Source organism: Ascaphus truei, chromosome 13 (assembly GCF_040206685.1).
Source record: "Ascaphus truei isolate aAscTru1 chromosome 13, aAscTru1.hap1, whole genome shotgun sequence".
Taxonomy (NCBI): Eukaryota; Metazoa; Chordata; class Amphibia; order Anura; family Ascaphidae; genus Ascaphus; species Ascaphus truei.
This window is the reverse complement of record NC_134495.1, coordinates 43349543-43371501: the sequence shown is the minus strand read 5'-3', so window position 1 is coordinate 43371501 and position 21959 is coordinate 43349543. Positions and strand designations below refer to the sequence as shown.

Below are 21959 nucleotides of genomic sequence, written 5' to 3'. Positions count from 1 at the left end.
CAGACACCCTGTCACACTGACACACACACAGCTATTGTAATACACAGACACACTGTAACACTGACATACACAGCTATTGTAATACACAGACACCCTGTAACACTGACACACACAGCTATTGTAATACACAGACACCCCGTAACACTGACACACACAGCTATTGTAATACACAGGCACACTGTAACACTGACATACAGCAGCTATTGTAATACACAGACACACAGTAACACTGACACACACAGCTATTGTAATACACAGACACACTGTAACACTAACACACACAGCTATTGTAATACACAGACACACTGTAACACTGACACACACAGCTATTGTAATACACAGACACACTGTAACACTGACACACACAGCTATTGTAATACACAGACACACTGTAACACTGACACACACAGCTATTGTAATACACAGACACACTGTAACACTGACACACACAGCTATTGTAATACACAAGCACACTGTAACACTGACACACACAGCTATTGTAATACACAGACACACTGTAACACTGACACACACAGCTATTGTAATACACAGACACACTGTAACACTGACATACAGCAGCTATTGTAATACACAGACACACTGTAACACTGACATACAGCAGCTATTGTAATACACAGACACACTGTAACACTGACATACACAGCTATTGTAATACACAGACACACTGTAACACTGACATACAGCAGCTATTGTAATACACAGACACACTGTAACACTGACATACACAGCTATTGTAATACACAGACACACTGTAACACTGACACACACAGCTATTGTAATACACAGACACACTGTAACACTGACACACACACAGCTATTGTAATACACAGACACACTGTAACACTGACATACACAACTATTGTAATACACAGACACCCTGTAACACTGACACACACAGCTATTGTAATACACAGGCACACCGTAACACTGACACACACAGCTATTGTAATACACAGACACACTGTAACACTGACATACAGCAGCTATTGTAATACACAGACACACACTGTAACACTGACACACACAGCTATTGTAATACACAGACACCCTGTCACACTGACACACACACAGCTATTGTAATACACAGGCACACTGTAACACTGACATACACAGCTATTGTAATACACAGACACCCTGTAACCCTGACACACACAGCTATTGTAATACACAGGCACACTGTAACACTGACACACACAGCTATTGTAATACACAGACACCCTGTCACACTGACACACACACAGCTATTGTAATACACAGACACACTGTAACACTGACATACACAGCTATTGTAATACACAGACACCCTGTAACACTGACACACACACAGCTATTGTAATACACAGACACCCCGTAACACTGACACACACAGCTATTGTAATACACAGGCACACTGTAACACTGACATACAGCAGCTATTGTAATACACAGACACACAGTAACACTGACACACACAGCTATTGTAATACACAGACACACTGTAACACTGACACACACAGCTATTGTAATACACAGACACACTGTAACACTGACACACACAGCTATTGTAATACACAGACACACTGTAACACTGACACACACAGCTATTGTAATACACAAGCACACTGTAACACTGACATACAGCAGCTATTGTAATACACAGACACACACTGTAACACTGACACACACAGCTATTGTAATACACAGACACCCTGTCACACTGACACACACAGCTATTGTAATACACAGACACACTGTAACACTGACATACAGCAGCTATTGTAATACACAGACACACTGTAACACTGACATACAGCAGCTATTGTAATACACAGACACACTGTAACACTGACATACACAGCTATTGTAATACACAGACACACTGTAACACTGACATACACAGCTATTGTAATACACAGACACACTGTAACACTGACACACACAGCTATTGTAATACACAGACACACTGTAACACTGACACACACAGCTATTGTAATACACAAGCACACTGTAACACTGACACACACAGCTATTGTAATACACAGACACACTGTAACACTGACACACACAGCTATTGTAATACACAGACACTGTAACACTGACACACACAGCTATTGTAATACACAGACATACTGTAACACTGACACACACAGCTATTGTAATACACAGACACACTGTAACACTGACATACACAGCTATTGTAATACACAGACACACTGTAACACTGACATACACAGGTATTGTAATACACAGACACACACTGTAACACTGACACACAGCAGCTATTGTAATACACAGACACACTGTAACACTGACATACACAGCTATTGTAATACACAGACACACTGTAACACTGACATACACAGCTATTGTAATACACAGACACTGTAACACTGACACACACAGCTATTGTAATACACAGACACACTGTAACACTGACACACACAGCTATTGTAATACACAGACACACTGTAACACTGACATACACAGCTATTGTAATACACAGGCACACTGTAACACTGACATACACAGCTATTTAAATACACAGCTATTGTAATACACAGACACACTGTATCACTGACATACAGCAGCTATTGTAATATACAGGCACACACTGTAACACTGACATACACAGCTATTGTAATACACAGACACACTGTAACACTGACATACAGCAGCTATTGTAATACACAGACACACTGTAACACTGACACACACAGCTATTGTAATACACAGGCACACACTGTAACACTGACACACACAGCTATTGTAATACACAGGCACACTGTAACACTGACATACACAGCTATTGTAATACACAGGCACTGTAACACTGACACACACAGCTATTGTAATACACAGCTATTGTAATACACAGACACACTGTAACACTGACATACAGCAGCTATTGTAATACACAGACACACTAACACTGACACACAGCAGCTATTGTAATACACAGGCACACAGTAACACTGACACACACAGCTATTGTAATACACAGTCACACTGTAACACTGACATACACAGCTATTGTAATACACAGGCACTGTAACACTGACACACAGTAACACTGACACACGCAGCTATTGTAATACACAGGCACACTGACACACACAGCTATTGTAATACACAGGCACACAGTAACACTGACATACAGCAGCTATTGTAATACACAGACACACTAACACTGACACACAGCAGCTATTGTAATACACAGGCACACAGTAACACTGACACACACAGCTATTGTAATACACAGTCACACTGTAACACTGACATACACAGCTATTGTAATACACAGGCACTGTAACACTGACACACAGTAACACTGACACACGCAGCTATTGTAATACACAGGCACACTGACACACACAGCTATTGTAATACACAGGCACACAGTAACACTGACACACACAGCTATTGTAATACACAGATACACTGTAACACTGACACACACAGCTATTGTAATACACAGGCACACAGTAACAGTGACACACACAGCTATTGTAATACACAGTCACACTGTAACACTGACATACACAGCTATTGTAATACACAGGCACTGTAACACTGACACACAGTAACACTGACACACGCAGCTATTGTAATACACAGGCACACTGACACACACAGCTATTGTAATACACAGGCACACTGTAACACTGACACACACAGCTATTGTAATACACAGACACACTGTAACACTGACACACACAGCTATTGTAATACACAGGCACACACTGTAACACTGACACACACAGCTATTGTAATACACAGGCACACTGACACACACAGCTATTGTAATACACAGGCACACAGTAACACTGACACACACAGCTATTGTGTGACATTGACCAGTGTTGTTTAACCTTTTTTTGATTAAGGATTATTATTATTATGTTAAAAATGGTTATTGAGGCAAAAAGTGACACTGTGTGCTCATTTGCATGTCATTTCCCAGAATCCCTTGCTGCAGTGGAAGTGCTGTATGCTGGGTGATAATGGGGAAAGGCGGGGTTGCAGACCTGCCTAAGACATGCAGATGAGCATACAGCTATATTTGCATATTTGCTTTCCTGTGGAGGGTTTTTGTCACTTTTTTTACTCACCATAACTTAACTCAGTATTATATACACACACACACACACACACACACACACACACACACACACACACACACACACACACACACACACACACACACACACACACACACACACACACACACACACACACACACACACACACACACACACACACACTGTTCAGAATGAATGGGACCCTTTTATTTTTCATCATATCTTGCAAATCCAACATTCTCATGAAAATGTAATGAGCATTTATAGGTCGGTCATATTAGGTGATTAAATTGAGGAATATAATAAATATTCTTTAGCATTGGTGATGGCGTGATGACCTCATAGTTACAAAATGGTCTCTGTGAAGAAGATAAGCACGTTATAAAGTGCTGGAGACAGAGCAAGAATTATTGTGCAAAACGCTTCCATAAAATAATCCAGATAAAGGACGGTCGCTAGGAGAACTGAAAAAGTAATACACAGCAACGTATCGTTTAGGGTCAGTGCTGTCCCTCCCACTGCAGGGTGACACAGACAGGAGGGACACTAATTTCATTCATTTCATGTTATCCTTTTCTGTCACTGCAGGGTCACATATACATCTGTCTCTATGCCCATGTATAGGAAGATATTACTGTGAAGGAAGTACAATATATATCAGTAACTGCAGAGGTCACCACGCGGTGAAACACCTCCACAGGAACCAGAGCCCATTCTTGGTGCATCTGAATAACTCACTGATCATGAACAAGGACATGAAGCAGATGACTGAGAGGATCTTGGATCACACCCTGGAGATTATCTACCTGCTGATTGGAGAGGTGAGGGCTGCTGGAGAAAGTCATAATGACGCCACTCTTAGGCTAAGGCCCCGCTCTCTCAGTCAGCGCGCCCGCACTGCAGACAGGCGGGGCGCTGACATACACAGACCGCGATATGCGGTCTGTATGGAGCGGGAGCCGGGGCTGGAGTGGGAGTGGTTTAAGTGGAGGGACCCGCTACCCCGTCCCCCCCAGCATCCCTCCTCCCCTCGCTCGGGCTCGGACTGCAGCTGCAGGAGTGTAATATACACTCCTACTCACACGCTGACACTCACACACACACACACACACGCTGCTTTCCCTCCACACTCTCCTCCCCGCTCCCCGAAGCCTCCCCTCCTCCCGAAGCCTCCCCTCCTCATTGGCTCACAGCCACACCACGTGACGCGTCGACGCTAGGGATTACAATTCTCTTGAATCCCCTAGCGGCTGACGCGTCACAGCGTGTAGTGAGCTGTGCCGTGAGGGGGGACCGGCTCGGGAGGATTCCCCTGCTGGTGGGGAAAGCTCGTGCAGCCGCCCGCGCCGCCGGGCGCAGCGGGTCCCAGGCCTTAGGCTGCGCTCAAAAACAATTGTCGCTGTCGCAAGCGCTTATAGTAAGCGCAACGTGGTGGCGCAAATTTTTGAAGCCTGTCAAATTTGATTTTCAGAAGATGTCGCCACATGTGACAGCCTCTGAATCAATCAAAGACCTGGTCGCCCGCGACATCGCCGGAAAGCGAATTACACATTTCGCTAGTGGCGACGGGTGACGTCACCGATCGCGTTGCCATCGCCAGCACTATAAACGCAGCCTTATCTTGACCCCGTTATTGAATGCACTTGGATCTTGGAAGAGACATGTTTGGGCAGAGGGAGATCCAGTGTGTGTGTGTTTTGTGTCTGTGCTACATTATTCTGTAATATCCACAGTGTCAGAATTCCTGTAATAATTACATATACTTTTTAATGTTATGTTTGTACAATCCATGATCTTTGTGCTCATATAGGCACAGGGGAGTCAGTGAGTTTTGTGCAGACATGTCAGTGATACAATAGACAGAATTGGTGGGGAGGGCATTGACTAGATTGAGTATAGAGCTGTCAACAAGAGACGTGTCCCTCTTACTGCAAAGCAACATCTGCAGGAACATGAGACATATCAACTGTGTCTCTTGCTCTGCACAGTGATATTTATTACTGTCTCTATATGTAGGATTATATTGTTGTGAAGAAGCACGGTGAGCATGTCACAGACAGCAGCAGTCCCTGTGTGCCAGAAATATTCTGCAGGACCCAGAGACCCATCATGGAGAATCCATCTAACTCCCTGATACATGAGAGAAACAATGACAAGAAGCTGATGTCTGAGAAGATCCTGGAACACACCAACATCATCATTCACCTTCTGACTGGAGAGGTGAGGGCTGCTGGGCAGCGTTAGATATTACCTCCTTTCTGTCTTCATTCAGCCTTTTCTTGAGCAAACTGTTCTATGTATCTGTATTCTCTTCTCTGCCTTGCTCACCTGGCTTTCCATAAGGAAAATTACAGGACCAATTATTATATCTGGATACTGAGTGGGGGATTCTCTGTGTTTCAGGTACCTATAAAGTGTGATGATGTTGCTGTGTATTTCTCCATGGAGGAGTGGGAGTATTTAGAAGGACACAAGGAGCGTTACAAGGACGTGATGATGGAGAATCACCAGAACCTCAGCTCACTGGGTAAGAGGAGGTTTTCTGTTATTCTAATAGAGATGTCAGTCATGTTTGGATCCAGCAAACAGGAGCTCATGTTACACTTTGTGTTTTTGTTGTGAGGTTTATGTCAGGAACAAGAAACAAGTTACAGAGCCGGGCAAACAGAGGCTCATCTCTGTCACTCAGGACGGGAGATTTTAGAGCAGAGGTTCCCAACATTTTTTCTCTCAACGCTCCGTATTCATAATGCTCAGTTAACGAAGCCCTTAAAATAGTGCGGACAGACAGGCGTCCACAGAACAGACAAACACATGAAAGCTCCACGGGACGGACACTCGCACCACATGACAGACAGAAACAGGTACACATACACTTACATACAACAGGAAAACAGATGTACAAAGACACAAACCACTTAAGTGTGACAGAAATACCCACAATCCCTCACATCTGTCCTTCCCACGGCAAGATACAGAAGACAACTACAGGAGGGACACTCATTTCATTTACCCGTTTCAGTCACTGCAGGGTCACATGCACATCCCTCGCCCCCCCTCCATGTGTAGGAAGATATTACTGTGAAGGACAAGTATAATATAATATATCACTAACAGTAGCAGTAGATGACACCATGCGGTGAGACACTTCCACAAGAGCCCATTCTTAGTGCATCTGATTAACCCATTGATAATGAACAAGGACAGCAGCTTCGTGACGTCACTGGCTCACCCCCTAACACGCCACCGGATGGCGCGTGAATTAAGGCCAGGGAAAGGACACGCTTTCCCTCAGCCTCCGTGCGCCTCCGCACGGCTGAAATCTCTATGGACACAGCCTACGCCTTGGCAGGATAGAGGCCCACGAGAGTTCCCCAGGCCGAAAATAGGGTCCCGCGAGAGCACCCACGGCCGAGAATAGGGGCCACCGCGAGAGAGCCCAAGGCCTAAAACAGGGTCCCGTGAGAGAGTGCCCGGGCGAAAATAGAGGCTTGCGAGACATAAGTCGTGCCACCGGCCGGCACAATCTCCTTGGGGGACTCATAGCATAGATTCGTCTCGCTGGACTTGCTGGTTCATCAAATGAAGATTTTCTTCATTAAATGGGTGGAAATGAATGTCCCACCTTTCAATATATATCATAGTCCCCGGCACGGTTCTTTTCTAAATTTAATCAGAGACCGAAAAGAAAACATCTTTTACAGCACTATTTCAGTTGGTTACTGTCACGGTTGACAAGTGGGAGCAGAAAGGAAGGAGCAGATAAGATAATAGTACTGTCACGGTTGTGCTCGCCACAAACCTGGGTCGGACCGCGTGGCTGAGGTGGGGTTGTAAAAGCACCGACCTTAGACCTTAGACCGCGCAGGCTGATCCGGATTGCGCGGTTCGTAGTCGTACGTAGCAGGGTCGGGACTGGAGAAGGCAGCATCATCAGTGGACAAGCCATGGTCAGGACTGGAGAGATCAGGATAAACGTTATTCAAGCAGGAGTTCGGCAACAGGTAATCAGTAGTTCCCCGCTTCAGCTTAGGAGTGTGAGCGCGGGCTTGGGTTCTGCGCGTGCGGCGACCATGGCCCATGGTACTGGTCTCAGGAAGGGATAGGCAGATCGGAGTGGGCACACCGCCAGGCAACACTGCTAAACCAGTGCTTCATCGCAAGAGTCCAGAGCGTGCCTGTGCAAGGAGAGAGAGAGCTACAGACCTCAGGACTCGTAGACTGGCCACTGCTAAGGGTAGGCCAGCAGACCACAGGAAACAGGGAGCTGAAGTATACACGAGAGGTGCTCCACTTCAGCACAGGAACCAGGACACGGCCTCTGCTATGGAGAATGAGCAGCAGGCCCCAGGAACCAGTAGATAGGCTCTGCTGAGAGGACAGCAAGCCTCAGGAAACAGGGAGCTGAAGTCAACATGGAGAGTACTCCGCTTCAGCGCAGGAGACAGGAACAGACCTCTGCGTGAACTAGGGAATAGAACTTTAAGAGATTAGTACACAACAGAGCCAAGCCTTAGGGCTTGTGGCAGAACACTTGTGACAACCAGGAAGGGTTATGCTCGGCAGGGAAGCATTGTGGGAAAGGTGTCTTTAAAGGTCAGTGAACCAATAGCAGAAGGGGCGTGTGACAGCATTGCCTCAATGAGTGAAGCCAGGGTGGAGCTGCAGCAAACAACAGGAGCAGTGTTCCAGGGCTGCACAGGTCTGTAAGGCAAGGCAAACAGCAAACTAAGGTGTGGATCCGTTACAGTACCCCTCCCCCCCTTCACGTGAGACCTCCGGGCGAATAAGACCACTCATAGAGTTGGGGGACCTGGAATTGTTCCTGAACTGTCTAGGATTGGGAGTAGAGTCATGGTCCAGAGACTCGTGGGCAATCCTTTGCGTACCCCAGTCTCAGTCATCCAAAATATTCTTAGTCAATCATCAATGCTTCAACCAATAGTCCTTCATTTAGCAATATCCACTTTGATCTAGATGAACCTCTTTTGTTCTGTCACTAAATAGCTATAGTTAGTCCTATGTTCCTAATCTTTTAACCTTTGCATTCAAACTCTTGGAACTCATTAGATGAACATTCCTACACCTGCCTGTCTTCAGACTGATTTAACTTCTTATCATTGCAGTCAGCTAGTCTTTTTCCTATATAAATTCTAACTAAATACTAAATTAACTAGTTACATGCTGAATATATATGTATATAGAGAATATAGCATGAATAATATTTAGGATAATTTCAAGCCTATCTTCACCAACAACATAAGTTGGCGCCTCAGTTCTTGGCATTTCCCAGCACTTAAGCTGATTGGCCTGCCTGTTCCGCCACTCGGAGGACCCATTAAGGCCACTTAGTGGGGACTGTAAGAGACATGCATAGGTACAACCTGAGAGACTTGTTTAAGTTAAGGCCCTGTCACAGAGACGAACACCCAACCCAAGCTGTGACCCTGCGCTCTGATTGCTTATTGCCTGTAAAAGTAAACTGCGGTTTCTGATAAAAATGTCTATGCCCTCGTCTGTAAGGTGCTCCCTGTCCCTTCTGTACCAACTATGTCCACTGTCATTAAACTCTTCATGTTTCACTACCTGTCCTTTCCAAGAGAGGATGGACTTACTGATTGTTTTGTTCACTTTGTTCCTGGTTTTCTCAGTTCTCACCCAGCTGGATGCCCCCTCCATCATAATCTAGGGATGATTTCAGACCAAATAATGACTGCGTTGTTCCATATGGCTTTATGTCTTGCTCAATCTGTCTGTATCTGGAGGATTAGATCTAGTGATTTGGTTGCCACGAGATCGCTCCCGCCCAGTGGAATCAATACTACACGGGGCTTACTTTTATATTCCGCCAGCGCTCTCATGGTTGGTACCAAATCTCCCCAGCACATCCTTCTCTTCCCCAGCTATCGTATGTTCATACTCTCTTGTGGTATTCCCAGCTGCTGAAAACCGAGCCTGTTCATGGCCCCGGGGCCCAGTGAATGAAAGAGTGGCCTATCAGCCAAACTTCGTGAGCCGTGCTTGGTTTTCCCACTACGGAGACAGAAATATGTTAGAACTGCACAATATTCAATTATTACCCTTCCTGGACCTAATGTACACCCTGTATGCGTTCAATTTCCACCTCCCAAGTTTTTTTATCTGCTCAACAGGAAGACCCTGCTCTGTGGCTGGTGTTGCCGCCCCGATCCTAAAGCAGTGTGTCCCAAATTTGAGGAAATGTATGCCCCCTGCTTTAAAGCAGTGCTTACAGGTGCTGTTAAACTGAAATGTTGTTAAAGGGGTTTGATCACTATGCACTAGGACAGGGGTCAGCAACCTGTTGCTCCCGAGCCGCATGCGACTCTTCCCACACCTACTGGCGGGTCTCCTGCACTGTCCTGGGTCGCCTCTCTCCTGCACTGTCCCATGCCGGATCTGTCTCATGCTGATGTCACAGAGAAGCCTGGCGTGGAACAGGGCAGAAGAGAGGCAGGCTAGCAGCTGGGGAGACACCGGCGGCAACAAGAGGCCCAACTCCAGTTTCTGCTGGAGTTTGGTACATCTCTGCCGAACAGCTTCCGTGCAGCTGACCACTTCCCCAATGTGCAAAACTTAACCCATTCTCTTCCGAGACCTCCCGCCTCCCCCCACTCCCGCCACAAGCTGAGGAACCAAGCAACCTTTCCAGATCGGGCTGCCGACAGGGGGGACTCCGCCATTGAAGCTGACTCTGCTGATGAAAACCCTTGATGAAGATCAGGAGAGAGCAGTATTTGGCAAAGCAGCGTAGATAGGCCAATTCCAGAACAAGAAAAGATTACTCTGGGCAACACTATTGGTTTGTCCTGAACTAGACAGCATTCCTGGACACTGCACAATCGTTGATACAGCTCGGGTGCTCCCACAGGGAAGGAGGGATGAACCATGGGATTGTCTTTGATGGATGGAACCGTTCCGGGGCCCTGGTCCACCTGACAGCTCCTCTTCCTGGCGATGGCGCAATAATCTGTGAATGATGGGGAGGGTTCATGGGAGCAGAGATCGGCAGTTGGGCCAGAGGCTGCAGCCTTCCCCTCCCTTGAAGGCCCAAGGTTCCTCTGGATGTAACTAGGGTTGTGTAAATGGGAGTGAATACAGTAATTGTTGGTGTCCAGACGTTTGGTTGCACCAGTCCCAGCCTCTAACGAAGCTTTGAGCTGATTTTACCTGCTCGAGTGGGACGTGGAGTATACAGGCAATCGGAGGACAGCTCAATACGGGTCCTGCATCAGCCGCAACCCGGAAGAAAGATCTGAGCTCTGCCGGGCAAGTCAGCCACAGCGTGCGGGACTGAACTGCAAACACCAGGCAAACCCTCCTGTGCCTACACAAACTCCTGGATTCACCACTCATGCACTGACCGCTACTGGATTTTTATTATGATGTGTAAGTTTTTATGTTTTACTATACTTATTGCTTAATACATCCTCTTAACCCTTGGTGCGCTTCTGTGTCTCTTTCATTTGGGAGACTGGGGACTGCTCCTACTCGGTTCACAGAACACCCCTTTTTGGTGCTCCTGGCACCGGTCATATTTCAAAGGCAAGAGAACCAAGTTTGTCAATGACTAACTGTGGTTCTCCCAGTTCATTCCCTTTCATTCCTTCCCCTCCCACCCCCTTCACACCTCTCTGGAGGGTTGGTCCGTTCTCTCCTAGGTTCCATATCTAGTTCGATCTTGTATCCTGTGAAGATCTTCTTAAGGTAAATAGAAACTTACACAATGCAGAGTTTATTGCAATTGTAAAAAGTAGTTACTTTATTAAATCAAAATGGTGATTAGCTATAATTTCCCACAATGTTAAGGGGCTAAACAGTCCAGGGAAGGGAGGAATAGCAATAGCAGAATATAATAGGAGACTGTCAGGAATCTGCGTTCTCCGCGCTCCCCACACAGAGCACTCTCTCCCCTCAGGGAGTCCTTGGACACACAAAACAATCCTGCCTTACTGGCCTCCGCGGCTCCCCGCCCTGCCGCCGTCGCGGGATCACTCCCCTCGGCAATTCCTCTGCTCAGCGCGGGGCGCGCCCACGTCCTCCCGCGCGCACACCTGCACCATCCACTGGCTCAGTCCACGCGCGTACACGCGTTAGGCCTGGGACCCGGTGCGCCCTGCGGCGCGGGCGGCCACACGCGAGTTCCCCACCAGCAGGGGAATTCTCCCGAGCCGGTCCCGGTCCCCCCTGGCTGCACAGCTCACTACACACTGTGACGCGTCAGCCGCTACGGGATACAAGAGAATGGTGATCCCTAGCGTTGACGCGTCACGTGGTGTGGCTGTGAGCCAATCAGGAGGGGAGGCTTCGGGAGGAGGAGAGGCTTCGGGGAGCGGGGAGGAGTGTGGGGGGAAAGCAGCGTGAGTGCCTGTCTGTGTGTGTGTGTATGTGTGTGTCTGAGTGCGTGAGTGCCTGCCTCTGTCTGTGTGTGTGTGTGTGTGTGTGTGTGTGTGTGTGTGTGTGTGTCTGCGTGTGTGTATGAGTGCCAGCCCGAGCCCGTGGAGGGAGGGAGGGAGGGGGGGAGAGTAGCGGGTCACTCCGCTCAAGCCACGCCCTCCCTCCCGCTCAAACCTCCCACTCCCGCCCACCTCCCGCTCCCGCTCCCACTCCCTACAGACCGCATACCGCGGTCTGTGTCTGTCAGCGCCCCGCCTGTCTGCAGTGCGGGAGCGCTGACGGAGGGAGCGGGGCCTTAGCCTTACGGAGCGCGCTCATTCTGCACACTCTTCTTCCCGTCCCCTGGACCTCAGGCTCTGCCCCCGCACGGGCATACTCCGGTTACCAACAAGACTCACCTGGCCTGTTATGCCTGCACCAATCTGCAGTGTCTCCCTGTAGCTCTTCCTGTCCCGCCTCCGTTCCTAATTGGACCTTCCTGCTTTATCTAGCTCCTCTCTGCTCTCAGTCTTTGCTCGACATAGTCTCTGTATGGAAGTACTTCTGGATTCTCTCAGTGTTTCACAGGTTCTGACGTGGCTTGTACGACTACCCCCTCCGGCTCTCGATCTCGGCACTCCTTGGACAACGCTCACTCTGGTAACCTCTTGAACACGGCTTGGACTACAACCTATCTCCGCTCTCCACTCCCTGACCTCGGCAAGGCATTCTTCACTCTATCTCTACAACCGGTACTGGCAAGTATTGTCTACGTTACTACACCTGGCCTGGCAACACTTATACCACACTCCGAACACGCTCCCTTTGCTGCGGGTGCGTGTATTACCACTTCCCCCTTCAGCTCAGGGGACGGGTCTGGTCTGCGGGCAGCACCGGCGTAACAGAGACAAGCTGGCATAGTCTTACTCCAAGAAACACATTTCAGTAATAAAAGTTCCCCAAAATATTTTGATAAACATTATAAACAATTTTATGTATCATCCTCGTCCAAAAAAAGGGGGGGGGGGAGTTGCAATACTCTTCCATAATAGATGTTCTTTCAAAATAGATGTAGTAAAAAAGACAAGGAGGGTAGACATCTAATACTCACAGGCTCAATTGATGGAAACCTTATAACCCTAGTCTCCGTATATGCCCCCTGCGAACACGAAACCTCCTTTTTCACCTCAGTCTTTAGCATCTATATATCTATATTTTTCAAAACGTTGTATGTCTGTCCCAAAGGCCAATCTGATAAGGCCAATCTGATTGGTCAGTTGGTCTGTCACTCACCCTCTGGCCAATCAGATTGGTCCATGGACCAGCCCCGCCCCGCACGCCTCATTGATCACACTCACCCACCGACACAGTTAACAACGCTCACCTCTCCTCTCCCCACATTCCCCCCCCCCCCCCACACCAAACCCCAGCCTCTGCGCCGCTACCCACAGCCAGCAGCGCCCGCTCCTCGGCACCACAGCCTCACCTCTCCCCATATTCCCCCCACAGCAAACCCCAGCCTCTGCACCGTGGGGCCAGCGGCGCCCGCTCCTCGGCGCCACAGCCTCATGTCTCCTCACATTCCCCCCCCCTACACCCACAGCAAACCCCATCCTCTGCACCGTGGGGCCAGCAGCGCCCGCTCCTCGGCGCCACAGCCTCACCTCAAAAGCCCCCCCTCCTCTACCTCACCTCTCGACACGCAACCTCCCACCGAGTAGCCGACGCCGCCGCCTCTCACACGTTGCCGCCGCCTCACATACTACCGCCGGGAGCACCAGCAGCCAGGTACCTCATCATCATCCCCCCCCACGGCTGGGCCGGGAAGCCGGGTGGCGCCAGCAGCTATCACCACCCCACAACCCCCCCCCCCGCGGCCGAGGTGGCGCCAGCAGGTATCACCACCCCACAACCCCTCCCCCCCCGCGGCCGAGGTGGCGCCAGCAGGTATCGACCACCCCCCACCCAACACCCCTTCGCGACAGGGCAGAGGAAAAAGCAGGGGGGGGGTGGGACACACAACAACAACAAACTGACTGACACACGAACTGCCTGCCTGAAACACACACACACACACACACACACTGACTGACACACAAACACAGACTGACAGACGCACACACACACTGACACACACACACTGACTGACGCTCGCGCACACACACTGGCGCGCACATACACCCACTAACTGACGCGCACACCCTGACGCGTGCGCACACACACACCCACTGACTGATACACACACACACTGACTGACGCGCTCTCACACACACACACACACACTGACTGACGCACACACACTGACTGACGCGCACACATTGACTGACGCGCACACACTGACTGACGCGCACACACTGACTGACGCACACACACACCCACCCACACTGACGCACACACACTGACTGACGCGCACACACACACACTGCATGAAGCTGTAAAGGAGGGGGGAAAGGAGCTGGAAAGGGGTCGGGGGACCAGTCAGTTAAATGGGGGGGAGGGACCGGACCTGTAAGGGGGGGAGGTGGATTGATGGGAACGAGGGACAAACAGAGAGGGGGGAGACAGGGGAAGAGAGAGGGGGTAGACAGGGGAAGAGAGAAAGAGAGAGGGGGGGGAGATAGGAAGAGAGAGAGGGGGGAGGGGGGTAGGGAGGGAGGGGGAGACAGGGAAAGAGAGAGAGGGGGGAGGAGAGAGCGAGGAGCAGGAACATTACATCCCGGGCAACGTCGGGTCTCTCAACTAGTCCTAAATAAAGTAACAAAAGGGCAATTGATAGTAGCCAGTGATTTTAACACGGTCTTAAACCAAATAACAAAGACAATGAAACCACTTTGAGGTTGGGCCTACAGGAAAATAATCTTGTGGCCATATGGAGGGAGCACCATCCCTTTTGAAAGAGATTATACGTTCTTTTCGCATCCCCACTCAACCTATAGTAGAATCGATTACTTCTTTGTATCGAGCAGAGTGGTCCCAAATATCTCCCATACCGGGATCCGTGATATTTCATGGTCTGATCATGCAACCATAGAGCTATGGTGCACCCAATTAAGCCTAGATAGACCTGGAGCAAACTGGAAACATAATGAATCTCTACTTAAAATCCCAGAAATCTCCCAGCTTCTATATAGAGAAATAGACAATTTTTTTAGACTGAACAACGGTACAGTTGATTCCCATTCGACTCTCTGGGAAGCACATAAGGCAACACTACGAGGTGCTTTGTAGCCAAAACAAAGAGGGTAAGGAATGCGAAAATTGCGTTGCTGCAGACCAAACTAAATGACCTCTTTAAAAAAAAACACAAAAAAGATAATTATTCACCCTCCCTTAAACAAATCAAAGATGTCAAAATTTAATTGAACCTACTCTTGACCTCCCAGGCTGATAACTCTCTAAATTGGTCAAAAAGGCAATTTTTTTGAGAAAGCAAACAGGCCAGATACCATGCTAGCAAACAAATTGAGAAACAAACTCCGAAATTATAATATTAAGACCATAAGATTAAAATCAGTAGCCCCTACGGCAAATCCAAAATTGATTGTAGAGGAATTTAAAAAAATATTATGAAAACCTATATAATGGAGAAAAAGTGGCACATAATCCCAGCACAAAAAGAGCTTTACGGACTTTCTAACAAGCTCAAACCTGCCAAGATTGAATGATTGGGAAAGGGAAAAACTGGGAGGTGACTTGTAACTATGTAACTTCACCATGGAAGAAATCACACTAGTGATCAAGAACCTGAAATTGTCTAAAGCCCCGGGCCTGGACGGTTTCTCTGGTCTTTACTACAAAAAATATATCACATTACTAGCCCCACACTTACTCCGAATGTTTAACGTGGTACTGGCAGGGGCCACTTTCGCCGAACATATGCTCCAGGTGTCGATATCCATAATCTATAAACAAGCTAAAGATCCCCTTGACTGTAAGAGCTATGGACCAATCTCTCTCATAAACACAGATGTCAAAATCTACTCGAAATGAATTGCCAATAGGTTAAGTCATATCCTACCTAGACTAATACATGCAGATCAAGTCAGATTTATAAAGGATCGACAGGCAGCTGACAACACACGACGAATCATTGATCTGATAGAAATATCCAAGTTAAAACAAGTACAAGTTATGGTGTTAAGTCTAGATACCAAAAAAGGCCTTTGATAGGATTGACTGGGCATATTTAAAAACCACACTCGGAGCTTTTGGTTTCAGAGAAAGGATAATGAACGCAATATTAGCATTGTATCCAGGCCCTACTGCTAGAGTCCTACACCAAGGCTTCCCCTCTGATCCCTTTAAGATCAGAAGCGGCACAAGACAAGGATGCCCCCTATTGCCCCTTCTATTTGCCCTGTGTATGGAGCCATTGACAGGGGTTGGATTTTAACAACCAAACACATAAAATCACTTCATTGGCTAATCTTTCCAACTTGTTAGGGAAATGTAATAAAATCTCAGGTTTTAAAATTAACCAATCCAAGTTAGAGGCTCTAAATATAAATTTACCAAAAACAACCGAAAAACTAATAGCGCTCAACTTCAATTTTAATTGGCAACACAAACTCTCAAGTACTTGGGAGTATATATCACAAAGTATTACAATTCTATTTACAAAGCAAATTTCCCTAAATTAATTCGGTCTTTGAGAGAGGACATTAGACGTTGGTCAAAACACAATACAGGCATACCCCGCTTTAAGGACACTCACTTTAAGTACACTCGCGAGTAAGTACATGTTGCCCAATAGGCAAACGGCAGCTCACGCATGCGCCTGCCAGCACGTCCTGAACAGCAATACCGGCTTCCTACCTGTACCGAAGCTGTGCACAAGCGGGGAGACTATATAGAGCCTGTTACAAATGCCTTATTTACATCAGTTATGCACGCATATGACGATTGCAGTACAGTACATGCATAAATAAGTGGGAAAAAAGGTAGTGCATCACTTTAAGTACATTTTCGCTTTACATACATGCTCTGGTCCCATTGCGTACGTTAATGCGGGGTATGCCTGTATTGGATTGGGAGGATATTGTCACGGTTGTGCTCGCCACAAACCAGGGTCGGACCGCGTGGCTGAGGTGGGGTTGTATAAGCACCGACCTTAGACCGCGCAGGCTGATCCGGATTGCGCAGTTCGTAGTCATACATAGCAGGGACTGGAGAGAGCAGCGTAGTCAGTGGATGAGCCAGGTTCAGGATTGGAGACATCATGGTAAACGTAGTCCAAGCAGGGAGTCGGCAACAGGAGATCAAGCAGGTCTTCAGCGAAATTGCTGCAGGTCGGAACGGGGTTTGCGCGAGTGGCGTCTACGGCCCATGGCGCCGGTCTCAGGAAGGAGAAGGCTGACCGGAGTGGGCACACCGCCAGGCAGCACTGGTAAACCAATGCTTCAGCGCAGGAGTCCAGAACGAGCCTGTGCGGGGTGAGAGAGCTACAGACCTCGGGACTCAGAGACAGACCTCTGCTATGGGAAAGGCAGCAGGAAACAGGGAGTTGAAGTTACGCTGGAGATCCACCGCTTCAGCACAGGAACCAGGACACGGCCTTTGCAATGGAGAGAGAGCAGCAGGCCCCAGGAATCAGAGACAGGCCTCTGCTATGGGAAGGGCAGCAGGCCTCAGGAAGCTGAAGGTACGCTGGAGATCCAATGCTTCAGCACAGGAACCAGGAACTTGAACTAGGACAATAACAGAGTTAGAAACAAGAGAGAATCAAGCCAGGGGCTTGTGGCAGAACAGTTAGTAATATCCAGAAAGGATTATGCTCGGCCAAGAAGCATTGTGGGAAAGTTGTATTTAAAGCTCCATACTTGGTGCGGTTCACTTCACCATCCCAGTAGCTATCTAGTCAACCAACGATCGAGCTAGAGGATGGTGTCCTAGTTCAGGACTTGGACCGAGGAAAGAGTGGTACTCTGGTGGATGACATTGCCTGCTATGAGAGCCAGGCATGGAGTGCCCCCGCAGACCTGGTTGCGGAACTAAACGAGCGCCAGTTCTATACCCATCTTGGAGTCTGAAGAGTCCAGTTCAGATATTGAACCTGTTCTCCCAGTAGCCGGCAATATGCTGGCCGCTCAGATCATGGGGCTCCTTGCTGCACTCGGTCCGAATTCCATGCCAGAGACACTTAAAGCGATGAGTGATCAGTTCGCTCCGCTGGTCCACGACCAGTAGCTGGAGCTCCAGGTCTGGCATCACCCCCAGGATCACATACAATACTTTTTCCCGGTTTGATGAGATGACGTCGACATCGACGGGTACCTGTGGTCATTTGAGCAGCAATGCTTTCTCTACCATCTCCTGGAGGAAGATTTGTTCAAATGCCTCTCCCCCAGCTGAGTGGGAAAGCTGCGCAAGCCTATAGAGGGATTGATCAAGCTGCTCCCCTGTGATAAGATCCCATGACCCGGCTCCCTGACTGATCACCAGTGATAGCCTCTCTCCAATGTTGGAGCAACACCAGGTGATTCACCACATCCTACAGGCAACCCAAGTCCCAGTCCCTGAGCCTGCCACTGACTCATCAGCACAATGAGTAGCCACCATCAGGCTGGAGCCAAACTATGTGCAGAAGAAGTATCTGCACCCTGTGACCATTGGCACTAGGATGGCGAACTGCCTGATGGACACTGGCATGGCCATCACTCTGGTCTGACCTGTTATGGTTGGGTGGGAGCACCTGCTACTGAGGGAGGGAATGCAGGTGAAGATGGTCGATGATGCCCCTAAATCCCTGTAGATTACCTGTGTTTTCCTCGAATAGAGTGCGGGCCAGGGCATTGGATGTCAGAGTCCTCTTCGGGCTCGACACCAAAATTTTGTTGGTGATTGAGCTGGGTAATTTTATGTGCCACACAGATACCCAGCAAGCTCTAAGAAACCCCCAAAATTACCACATAATATATTTGTATATGTGTCAAAAGGAGTGCTACTGGGCGTGGCTAAATGTATGCAACAAAAAACAAAGAAGCCCAGAGCTACATCCAATATGACAAAAATACACAGTGAAATAGCTATATATTCTCTTGAAAAAGGGTCATTTAGTTAAACCCTTTAGCCAAAGCATTTTAAGCCTGCCTGCCTTGGTCATGCCTTGATGTGACTGAGTTTGTGCCCCACTGTGTGTAGTGCTGGGTCTGTCGACTTCGATCGAAATACACTTTTTATTTAATCCCTTGCTCGGTCAGGTGTCTGCGATCCCAGTGTTAAATGTCCTGTTCTCCTGTGACAGGCTCTTTTCTTCACACACATACACCGGAGAACAAATATACGTCAGAAAGACACACCACAGCAGAACGGATACACATATGACAAGCAGACATACACCACAGAACAGATACACACCCACAGGAGGACAGATGCACACAGGACGGACACAAAAATCGTGAGAACTGATACACACCACAGGAGAACAGATATACACAGAACAGACAAAGCAACACACACAAACACCACAGGAGAACAGATACATGCAGGGCACATGCACACAGGACAGGCAGACAGCGTCTCAACACGATTGTACTGATAAACACACAACACAACAGGAGAACAGTGACACACACACACACACACAAAGGATAACAAATATACATTCAGTGGAGAACAGATACATATAGGAGACATAGACATACAGTTAGGTCCGGAAATAATTGGACACCGACACAATTTTCATAATTTTGGCTCTGTACGCCACTACAATGAATTTGAAATGAAATAACCGAGATGCAATAGAAGTGCAGACTTTCAGCTTTAATTCAAGGGGTTGAACAAAAATATCGTATGAAACGTTTAGGAATTGCAACCATTTTCATACACAGTCCCCTTATTTTAGGGGCTCAAATGTAATTGGACAAATTAACACAATCATAAATAAAATGGTAATTTTTAATACTTTGTCGAGAATCCTTTGCAGGCAATGACTGCTTGAAGTCTGCAACGCATGGACATCACCAAATGCTGGGTTTCATCCTTTGTGATGCTTTGCCAGGCCTTTACTGCAGCTGTCTTCAGTTGTTTGTTTGTGGGTCTTTCTGCCTTAAGTTTTGTCTTCAGCAAGTGAAATGCATGCTCGATCGGGTTGAGATCAGGTGATTGACTCAGCCATTGCAGAATATTCCACTTCTTTGCCTTAAAAAACTTCTGGGTTGCTTTCGCAGTATGTTTTGGGTCATTGTGCATCTGTAAAGTGAAGCACCGTCCAATCAACTTCGCTGAATCTGAGCAGACAATATATCCCTATACACTTCAGAATTCATCCGGCTGCTTCTGTCTTCTGTCACATCAGCAATAAACACTAGTGACCCAGTCCCATTGTAAGCTATGCATGCCCATGCCATGATACTGCCTCCACCGTGTTTTACATATGATGTGGTATGCTTCGAATCATGAGCCGTTCCAAGCCTTCTCCATACTTTTTTTCTTCCCATCATTCTGGTACAGGTTGATCTTAGTTTTATCTGTCCAAAGAATGCGGTTCCAGAACTGGGCTGGCTTTTTTTTAGATATTGTTTGGCAAAGTCTAATTTGACCTTTCTATTCTTGAGGCTTATGAATGGTTTGCACCTTGTGGTGAACCCTCTGTATTTGCTCTTGTGAAGTCTTCTCTTTATGGTAGACTTGGATAATGATATGCCTACCTCCTGGAGAGTGTTCTTCACTTGGCTGGATGTTGTGAAGGTGGTTTTCTTTACCATGGAAAGGATCCTAGGATCATCCACCACTGTTGTCTTCTGTGGACATCCAGGCCTTTTTGTGTTGCAGAGATCACCAGTGCATTCTTTTTTCCTCAGAATGTACCAAACTGTTGTTTTGGCCACTCCTAATGTTTCTGCTATCTCTCTGATGGATTTTTTTTTCCAGCCTAAGGATGCCCTGTTTCACTTGCATTGAGAGCTCCTTTGACCGCATTTTGTGGGTTCACAGCAACAGCTTCCAAATGTGAATGCCACACCTGGACTCAACTCCAGACATTTACCCGCTTAATTGATGATGAAATAATGGAGTAGCCCACACCTGTCCATGAAGCAGCTTTTGAGTCAATTGTCCAATTACTTTTGGTCCCTTGAAAAAGAGAGGGCTACATATTAAAGAGATGTAATTCCTAAACCCTTTCTACAATTTGGATGTGAATACCCTCATTAAAGCTAATAGATTGTACTTAAGCCCATATTCATTATTTAACTGTAACTTGAATTTATTTTGGTACACAGCCGAAATAACAAAACTTGTATCAGTGTCCAATTATTTCCAGACCTAACTGTACATGACAAGTCACATACATTATACACACACACACACACACAAACACACAGAACAGATATACAGTACACAAACACCTACACACCCAAACAGTGGAGAATAGATACTGTAGCGAGATGGCCTCATGGTAGGGTCAGTAAGAGTCCACACAGTGTATTTTAGGTCTCAACAAACACTTCAGTAGGTTATTTTTCCACAGCAAAACCACAGTATTGG

General features: G+C 47.5%; 2 protein-coding genes across 2 annotated transcripts in view; both read left to right on the top strand.

Annotated features, from left to right (window-relative positions):
- Window positions 1–21959, top strand: part of LOC142465288 (uncharacterized) — a 446439-nt gene that overhangs the window by 233201 nt on the left and 191279 nt on the right.
- The window catches only part of LOC142465287 (uncharacterized), a 54841-nt gene that overhangs the window by 2132 nt on the left and 30750 nt on the right, over window positions 1–21959 (top strand). The window contains 3 exon segments of the mRNA XM_075569307.1: window positions 4704–4900; window positions 6096–6299; window positions 6483–6606. Of these exon segments, the coding sequence (XP_075425422.1) occupies window positions 4823–4900; window positions 6096–6299; window positions 6483–6606 (406 nt within the window). The 5' untranslated portion in view covers window positions 4704–4822.